The following is a 10341-nucleotide window of genomic DNA, read 5'->3' on the forward strand; positions in this document are numbered from 1 at the left end:
GTGATAAAGAGGGATAGATTGAGATAGTTTAGGCATATTCAGAGGATGGAGGATGACAACTGAGTGGGGAGGGTGAGATGTGTGAATGTCATGGGTATAGTTGCAAAAGACACCTGCACATGTGCATGTACATATGCATGCGTGCACACACACACACACACACACACAGACTTAGGATGAGGTTACAGTGTGACCTCAGGGATAAGGAACTGAATAGGAAGGCTGCCAGAGATCCAGCAGTGTGCAGAGCCACCATTAAGTGATTAAGGCCAATGCATGCAAACATATTGGAGACTTCATAAAAAATATACTACGATATGACTACAATGCTCAGGCTGTCATTTATGGCATCTATCAATTGTATCACATCCCCACTCAGCATTGTGATTTTAAGGAGTCATATCAATCCATCCATCCATCCATCATCCAAACCTATGTTGCCCCATGAGCAGCGCATAAGCCCAGGGCTAGGCAAGTTGGTCCTGACATTCAAGAGGAGAGTGACCCGCCTCACTCATCACTGAGTGGCATTAAGTGAGCAATAAACCCCAGTCATTCCTTGGATATAAATCTTTACCAGCTCAATCCGACTGGAGCTCTGTAATTACCCACTAAATCAAACACACACTAATTTCTTCATCCAAACACTGAGGAGGAGCCTACACATGGTGCTGCCATGTACTCCAAGTGAAGCATCTGCAAGAAAGCCAAACTTCCTATTTCCCTACATCTCACTGTAGGAAGGAGGTTGGTGAGGTGCTGTTTACCACAGCGGGGCACTGAATCCCTACACAGTGTATGTACCATACTGTACGAGCGGGACAGCCCCACAGAAGCAGTTGACTAGTTGTGGTTGAGGGTTTGCTTGGTCAGACAGAGTAGCATCAAGCACCAACAGCCACAACAGCTCCATCCACAGGCATACATAAATGACTTAACATGTAGTGCCTTCCCACCCATCCAATTCCCTAACAGAACACGTTCCTTTCTGAAGACATTTGCTGTCTCTAATCTTCGTCACTCTTCATTCATGCCTCTAACATTACACAAAACCAAATCAACCTGTCTGGGTTCACTGGGCTCTAGACAAATACAGGACTGACAACTATGGCTATTGTTACCTTTTCCAGGGTAGTTGTTTAGATGGCTATTGGATTCTTTTTCTACACACCCTCCTTTATGACACACTTGAACACAAGAATGGTACTCTCTAATCCTTTCCACACGCACAAGGATAGGTCCTCAAAGAAGACCCCCTAACCCAGGAGGGAAAATACAAAGACAAACTATCATTATTAATCCATTCAGTCTGAGGACACATATATATGTTTCTGGCTACTGTAGATGAGATAATTCAGTTTGTAAGAGACTTCTTCAGACTGAGGGCATTAGAAACTCTCCAACATCCTCTCAAATTTGTAGATATATTTTTCATCCATCCATCCATCATTCAATCCTATGTTGCCCCATGAGGAGTGCAGGAACCCGGGGCAAAGAAAGTTGGTTCCAGCATTTAAGATGAGAGTGAATGACACTCATCCCTGACTGGCATGTTGTGAGCAATAAACCCCAACCACCCCTTGGATATAAACCTACACAGACTCAATCCAATTGGAGTACTTTAATTACCCACTAAACCACCAGGCGCCATAATTTGGTTATATGGAGACCACCAGCATAGTAAATGGTTTCCTGGTGTACTGGAAACATTTGGCTTGTCACTCAGTGTAGAGTCACCTTTAGGCAGAAGGAAGAGGAAAGAATGAAGGAATGAAAGACAGAAGAGGGAGTGTAAAGTCACCTGTAGGCAGAAGAAAGACTGTAGAAAAGAAAGATATAAGAGGGAGAGTACAGTCCCCCATAGGCAGAAGAAAGAGGGAAGAATGAAGGAAAGAAAAACAGAAGCAGAAGGACAGAAGAAAGGAAAAGGCAGACACCCAAAGCAGCACTATATTGAGTGAGTGAGTGGATGGTAAGCACCCCCACCTACCACTAAGGTATATTTTTCTTGTACAAATTCGAAAATAGTACAGTACTTTGTCTTGTGCTTTACTAGTCAATCATGTAAGTGAATGTAATAATAATTACAAACTGTTTTGAAATATGATGGTATCCAGATCGTCAAAATCACCGGCATTTTCAGTGTTACATAGGTGACAGAGCGACTTGGAGGCGTTTTGTCTGTGGCCACACTTTGCGGGATTACGGCATCGGGCTATAGATAGACAGAGACATCTATTTTCCAGTGACCAAGGATCAGACAGGTTCAACTGATAGCACTTCACTTTGCTTTGTTCATCACCAGTTACAGTGCAACTGCCAAAATCTAAATCCCATTTTTCCTGAAGAATTTTGAAAAAGGCAATTTAATGACAAAGTTTTCTGAAAGGATGACAAACATTTACTGCCTGAAAAATCTTTTGATTTCTTTAAAGTTGCTGCTATAAAGTAATGCACTGACAATTTATGCAGCTGTCTTCAGTTCCCCAAGTTTCCTCATGCTGGACTAACAAGGTTGATTTAATCTTATTTCAATATTTTGTTCTGCAATTCTGTCTCTGTGGATAAAAAGTTGTCACTGCTTATTTTTTTTTCACACCTGAACCATCAAAACCATGACTGGGATAAATGATATCATAGATACAGTGATAACTAAACAAAATGCAAAACAGGTGGATGTCCATACGTACGGAAATAAGAGAATTCCAGTTTTCCACACAATTAAGTGCTCTACAAGTCTTATGATCCCAGTAATATCAGATTTTGAACTGAACTGTATTTAGCAATACCTCCAGATCTAAAGTTAGCGCACATCACCTTGTCTCACACCTTCCTTGGTTATCGTTTCCAGAGACAGCCCAACACCTCTGTTCTCACTCAGCTTCCCAGATTCATTGTCTCAAGTTCAACCCACCTCAATATTCTCCTTTCTATTTCCTTCCTGATGCTTTCCACTCCCATTCATCCTCTCAGTTCTTCTAAGGATGTCATGTCATTCAGCTTTACTTCACATATACAATGAACCACGTTTATGTAATCTGTTCATCATAATATCCTCCTCTTTTACATCCTATATTTTACTGCCATAGAATATGGAACTCCTGACACAAGGAGGTTAAGAACAAGAAATGGTCCCATGCTTACTAGATTACACATCTTCTCAAAAGTCTCCTGAACAAAATATCAGTTATTATTAATGCTTTACAGAAAATGCAGGTAACTATGAAATTTACTGTCTGTATGAAAAATTACCTTACAGTTACATATGGGTTATTTAAAACTCTCTGTACATAAACCTTTTTAATCTACTCGTGAAACTATATAAACTGGAATGCACCAACACCTGGAAAGAAAGAAAGAAAGAAAAAAAAAAACTTTTACTAACACTGTGCCTGTATAATTCTACAATATTATGTACATTGCAAATTATTGTTCAAAACATTACAAGTTACAAGGTTCATCCATACAACAATGACACACACAACACTGGTTACCCATTTTGACAAACTAATTATATCACATACCAACCTACAAAATAAATGAGAATATACAGTATACAATATATAAAAAATTTAACAAATGGAATTTCCATCACTCCAATAACCTAACAATATTTAATCTCTCCTTTTTGTATTCAGATCCTTCCAAGATTAATAAAGTACTGTACAAGAGAAATTAAAACCTCTTTCAGGTTTTTTTTTTTTTTTTTTTAATTAATGTCCTGTAGTAGTAGTAGTTGTAGTTGTGGTTCCCAAGACAGTCTGGCTGAACAGCCCCGAGTCCCTATGGAAGGCCACAACCGAGATCGGGCTTTCCCACAGAGCTCTCAAGCAGTGTATGCTGTGTTGTTGGCGCAGTTGACTGTCTGCAATGAATCAGGGATCGGCCCTGATGAACCATAAACTCTCTGGTTCAACGAAAGTATTCCGTCCTCTGTCACAACAGTGACACAAAGTCTATATGTACATGACTGAAAGTGGGTCAACCCGTATAAAGTGACACTTGTGACAAGAGGTCGGAATATTTTCGTGAAAGCTGAGAGTTTGCGGTTCGTCAGAGCCGATCCCTGATTCGTTTCGTTCACCCAATAATGACAGGAACATAAACCTTATATGTTAATAATGTAAGGCTTAAACTGCCAGCTTAATATTAATTAATGGACATCCAAAATCACACAACCTATGTTAATGATGAACAACCATATGTCCTTGTAACACAATGTACAACTAGGACTGTGTATGCCACGCAACAGTTCACTGGATGAAATAGTAGGTAGGTATACCAAAGTATTTTATGCTATTGATTTGTTGATGCCTAATACAGAGGTGTATGATAATATAAATATTATCAATATATGACAGATCATTTCATCATTACCTTAGTTTATACTGGTTAACAAAGGGAGGACGAGAGGGAGAGAGAGATGTTTGGTGGAGACGAATCCAGAGAGAAAGTTGGTGGAGGTGGGAGAATGGATGGGAAAAGGCATATCTTTAAAGAGATGCTGTTCACTATACTATACTTATTTGTAACATTATAATATAGGACATAAGTATATAGGCAATAACACATTATACATTGTAGCTCTTCTTTAATTTTTTTTGCCTTTCTCATACTTATGTTGTGGATAACAGCACAGTCTTACACATAAAATGCCTTTATATACTTACACCTACTGGTTCTGATTGTCTATAAAAACAATAATGACACATTGCAACATGACCAGCTTTGGCCGTTCCACATCTATTCAACAATGCTTACACTGGGGTTGGAGTAGGGGCAGTGGGTGAGGGGTGTTCGATCCCCCAGTCACTCACTGGTCGTGACTTCGGCTATTAGGGGGGGAGAAATTAGTGCTTTCGGGTGTACATGTTGTACAACGGACTCTTTTCTAAAATGCAATATCTGGGGAGTGTGATTCCTTCCCTCCCCCAGTGACTCTTGGTGGGTCAGCCCTTCCCTCACAAAAATAAATATTATCTGAAACAGGGGAAAGTACCTGTACTTGCAAAGATCGGGCAAAGTGGTAACTGGATGTACAATGAGTTGGGTCCCTGTCCTGCATCCTGGTAACATACGAAACATCACAGTGTGGCTGAAACTCATCACACTTCTTATACCCTCTGTAATATACTGTATTTCATTTACATATCACCACTGGAATCATGTGACGTTTACATATTTGTACTAGTTTCTTTTATGATGCATTTATATTGTTTTAAAGTTCTTTCAATCATTAGACATTATACAAACTGCAGGATTCACAATTTCTGTATTTTTCCTCTGAGCGCACAGACAAGTACCAAATGATGTCATACTGCCTAGGAAAGTAAAACCTAGACTAATGTGACTAAGGATGTAATTTATAGTTGCCCTCCTATCCATGTTTACAGAGGTTGGTCACGTATTGTTTGATCAGCCAACACTTTTCTGATCCCACTGTAAAACAAATACACTACCGTACTAGTAAACTTTTTTTTTTTTTTATGTGAGGAAGAAGGAACCAAAGGCCATGAGCCTCCAATAACACTTCCCTCCAAGACAAAAACAAAGTACAGTAAAAGAGAGAGCCAAATTCAAGATCCGACTGGACTGAAACATACAGTATTTGTAACACTCATCTTACTACGACTGTGAATAGAGCATAACCTAAAACATAGGCTTATTAAGAATATCTAGCATGATTGTAAGCATCAATAAATTGGATACTACAAAAATCATCTCAGTGGACGATGATAATGCAAGGTATTGTTGCAAAAGACAAACAGGAAGTGTAGTTAAGTGGGCAGATGTGTGACAGGTGCCCCTACAGATACAACAAGTGCAAGGGCCCCTCGCACTTGCTCCTGCAGAGGGCTCGCGCATTTATGTGCTATTCTAGTGTAACGTTGTCACTTGGATTTTTTGCAGCTAACCAATTGATCATGTTATTTGCAGCTTCAGGAATGGAACCCAAGTTGTCTGAACACAAGCCTGAAGTACACACACAGACACACGGCTACTGCTACAGTTTATTACAAGTTTTTTTACATCAGCAATTTTTTTGTGATTTATGTGCCAATTTTGGTGCGATTTGAATGTGTAGTTTTGGCTGCCCAAAATACACACACACACACACACACACACACACACACACACACAAGGCTACTGCTATAGTATATTAGATGTCATGTCTGATATGTGAATGCTACTTAAGCTAATACTTAGCAAAACTTTCATATACATTTAATGAAGAAAACATTCCTGCTCCCTAGCAATATGTCATGCAGACAAACTCTGTAATATTCATGTTAAGCTTGGAACACACAATGGACAGAATGGGTTGTGGAGAAAAAAAAAAAAAAAAAAAAAAAAAAATCCTGCACTGCTGAGTCTGGAAAATTTAAAGCCACCAATCTGGTCCAGATCCTTAACTACCAAGAGAGGGTTTTTGCAGGGAGACTCTTTCTTCTTGTGCTCACAGAACACAACAGGCCCCTACTCTACAAATCCCCACTCAATGACGGGGGTTAGGATGATGATGATGAAAACTTGTTAGAACTTACCTCACACATTCACTCACATTGTAGTCCAACAGACCCTTGGTCACACATATATCCCGACCCACAGCAGCAGGAAGAGAATGCCAAAGCCCATGAAGAAGGATGCTACCAGTGCAATAAGACATTCCTGCAATGATGACGGTGTTAATGTTACAAGTATATTGCTCACAAATAAATGCATGTTATCAAGTGGCCTTTCACTATCAGAGTTCAGCTCTTCTCTCAATTCTCCAACTCACAATATCTCCTTGTACTGTATCCAATTTACTGCTCCTCATGAAATACCTAAGCTCTTTTTACTCTAACCTGATTAAAAAATTGTCCTCTCTCCATCTTGAAAGCTGAGTTATAACAAGAGATTAAATCTGGAATATCATGCTAGCCATAAAGATGTGCTATGTAAAGGATGTAGAACCACTGCATCACCTTATTCTGCCAATGAGCTATATGAAATAAGCTGGGAGAGGACACATACCTGGTATCTTATTATTATTTTTAAAAAAAGGGCTTTGTTCATCATTCTTTCTTCCAGTCTACTGCATTTCTACCTTTCAACAAGGTCAGTACTGTATCTGAGTGACTGACAACCTTTTAATATTCCTTTTACCATATTATAACTCCTACGTGCCAGTTGACGTGTATAGCAGTCATGATTTTGGGTGGAAGCCAGTTGACGTGTATAGCCGCAAGTGTCTTCCCGCCACCCTTTGAACTTTAACTTAACCTTACTCATCGATGGGACTGGGACCACCTGGAGACGTGGGGATACTTTCATTTGAAAGAGGAAAAGTTGATGAGTCTTATGTCTCTTTACTTTTTTCTCTAGCTATTATAGTTTGGCAGATATTTGGGTATGAAGTAAGGGTACTTTTTTCCAAAATCACAAAAATCCACCGCAGGGAGAAGCGTGTGACATCGGAAAACCCCCAGCATGTAGGGGTTAATTCATAAAATATCTATACTATTGATGCTTATCCTCTACAGCCTGGGGGCATTTTACTGATGCTTAATAAAATAGTATGGCATTAGCTGGAATGAAATTACTGAGAAGCCCTCAACCTGATGGGGTTAACAGGCCAGAGGCCTGTGTGTGTGTGTGTGTGGGGGGGGGGTCCTTTTCTGATGCACCTGGACTTGCATAGCAGCCAGCTGGTCAAAGGTCTGCTGCACGTTTGCTATGGAGGTCTGGGTGTATGCATAAGCGACATTGAGAAGCAGCACAAAACTTTTGAATATGGGGAGTGTGACTCTTTTTGCACTGATATTAAAAAACACACTGTAAGAAAGTGAACGTTCAGGCAGATGGGGGGTATCATCCAACTCTCTCGACCCACCCCTTGCTACAGGCCTGGTTAATGAGATAATTCCAACATTCTATACCCCATGGACATAATTCCTGAGCTGAAAAAATAATGATGTTAGCCAGAATATGACATTCATAGGGGGAGAGAGAGAGAGAGAGAGAGAATCACAATCAATAACCATCTAATTGAGCTTATTATACACTGCACTCAACAAACATACCGGTACTCACGGATTAAAAGAGAAAAAGATGCACAAAAAGTTTTAACGTAGCAATACCTTAAATCTATGAAGTATCAACACCACATCTCACCTTGAAGAAGTCCCTGGTAAGTTTGGTGGACGTGACCTCATACACGAAGAACCAGGCAGTGAAGAGAACGCCAATGCTCATGAGAACCAACGTGAGGTGGGGGTATATGGCAGGGTTCACTGGGGACACATATCGGGACAAGGACTCCACGCCAACCTGCAATGACAAACTGGTGTGTTAGGCACTCTAGGTTATTCTTTATCATCATCCACCTACTTTTTCATTGCCCTGCTCCCAGCTCACACCCCCTTCTCCTGTACCTCTCCACTCCATCCCTCCGTCTCTTCCTTGGCCACCCACTCCCTCTCGCCCCCTCCACCTCATTCGCATTAAACTCTCCTTGTCAGTCTCTCACTCTCCATCCTCTCCACATGACCAAACCACCTCAATGTACCTATTTCTCCTAATGCTTTCTATCATACCCATACCACAATGCTCCTTCACTTACTCATATGTCAGTCTGTCTCTCCGTGTAACTCTACATGCTCCTCTCAAATAATTCATTTCCAATGCTCTCACTCTTGACTTGTGTCCTTCCAACAAGGTCCAAGCTTCACTTCCATATGTTAGGGTTGGTATCACAATACTGTCATGCAGCGACTTTTTTACTTCCATGGTCGCTATTACTTTTTTCAAAGAACCAGTAACCTTTCTTCCCTGTTGTACCCTTTCAAGCACTTCACCCTCAAAACTTCCACCCTTACTCATCACACTACCCAAATACTTAAATACACTCACATTCTCCAATTCCTCCTCATCCAGCCTCACTGTACACTCAGTGGCTTCACTTCTCTTGAAGACTATAACTTTACCGTACTCTTTCCTATATTCACCTTTAGATTCCTTTTCTTACACACTTTCCCAAATTCATTCACCAAGCCATGCACATGCTGCATACAAAGATCCCTTAGCATGTAGAAAGAGCCCTCTCAATGTCAGAAGAGGCAACAGCTCCCAGAACTTTTTCCAACCACTTCTCACTTTAGTCACAGAGCTAGCTCCAGCTCCACCTCCAGAGCATAACATGTCTCCCAAATAACAACACTCTTCCACACACTCAAGAGACCCACCAACAACTTCAATCCTTTCACGCCTGACAATCTCCAACTGCTCTCCCCGACACATCGCACACATAAACTCAGCATTATCTCACAGTCTACCTCTAATATCACTAAATCTCTTATGCACCCACTTATCACAAACACTGTACAAGATGAAATTACTTCCCATGCCCTTGTGACAAATTGCACATGACCACTCTCCCTCTTCTTTGACAGTACCGCCACCAACCCTAGATATCATCAGTGTTGTTTTATATACATTTACTCTTAAACCCTTGTGCCCCATACCGTCTCTCCACTTCCTAAATCTTTCCCCTGCCTCCCTTTCATTCTCTACAATCAGCACTAAATCATCTGCATACAACATCTTCCATGGGAGTCCCTGTCTGAAGTTACGTGAGAGTGCTTCAAGTGCCCTGATAAACAAGGGACTCAAACTTGACCCCTGACGCACACCAACACTGCATTTATCCAGAATGATTGAAAAAAGAATCGCAGAAAGAATATAAAAACTGGAAAATATAATCTGGTGATGACCATAACGGTCATTTACCCTAATTTTGTCCCTGCCCTAACAAAACTTCCCGAATCTGATGATCACGCTCATTCAGCTATGCAGCCATAGACTATACTTCAACATAGGGAACTCGACTAAATCTAACCTACCCATTACACTACACGGAAATTACCTTTGCTTTACACCCCTGTGCCGGCATATTAAAATAGCCTAGCAAAGTTTAGCAGCTAATCATCTTTGACCAAGTTCATAACAACGTTTGATTCAATGCCAATGTTTTGGATTACACACATGTAAAATCATGACTGGTAAATGTAAAACGACAACATATAGTACAAACCATGTTTGTTATTGTTTGATGTGACGTACAACTGCTCCACCAATGACAACGCGACAGACGGCACTAATGGTTGACTCAAGGAAGCTTTCGTATATTTATAAGCGATTGTTGTACATCTATCAAGCGAAGCCTGAACATTACAAATTTAGACTGACTGGGGTTTTGATTGTAGTAAATGTACACATAATACATATAATACAACGAAAGTTTGTGGTAGTTCTTGCCACACACCTTCAGCCAATGGTGATACAGTAGTTTAAAAATTC

At 40.5% G+C, this 10341-nt stretch overlaps 1 protein-coding gene across 2 annotated transcripts; it reads right to left on the bottom strand.

Moving 5' to 3' along the window:
* Positions 1-3272: 3272 nt before the first annotated feature.
* Positions 3273-10133, bottom strand: kud (oligosaccharyltransferase subunit 5 kud). 2 transcript variants are annotated; one of them, XM_080277452.1, is made up of 4 exons: positions 10076-10133; positions 8158-8313; positions 6546-6669; positions 3273-3343 (listed from the first exon to the last, which is right to left on the bottom strand). In XM_080277452.1, the coding sequence occupies exons 1-3, from the start codon at positions 10076-10078 to the stop codon at positions 6586-6588; spliced, it is 243 nt and encodes an 80-aa protein (XP_080133578.1). In that variant the 5' UTR covers positions 10079-10133; the 3' UTR covers positions 3273-3343; positions 6546-6585. The 2 variants fall into 2 exon arrangements, with proteins under 2 accessions (XP_080133578.1, XP_080133579.1); XM_080277453.1 differs by lacking the exon at positions 3273-3343 and adding an exon at positions 4789-4832.
* Positions 10134-10341: the final 208 nt, after the last annotated feature.

Source organism: Coenobita brevimanus, chromosome 70 (assembly GCF_032717465.1).
Source record: "Coenobita brevimanus isolate Jiangsu-jjx chromosome 70, ASM3271746v2, whole genome shotgun sequence".
NCBI classification, from domain to species: Eukaryota; Metazoa; Arthropoda; class Malacostraca; order Decapoda; family Coenobitidae; genus Coenobita; species Coenobita brevimanus.

Excerpts from the sequence above, each read along its gene's own strand:
- kud (XM_080277452.1), bottom strand. Across the intron at positions 6,670-8,157 it reads TTACCAGGGACTTCTTCAAG|GAATGTCTTATTGCACTGGT; the intron begins GTGAGATGTGGT and ends TCATCATTGCAG.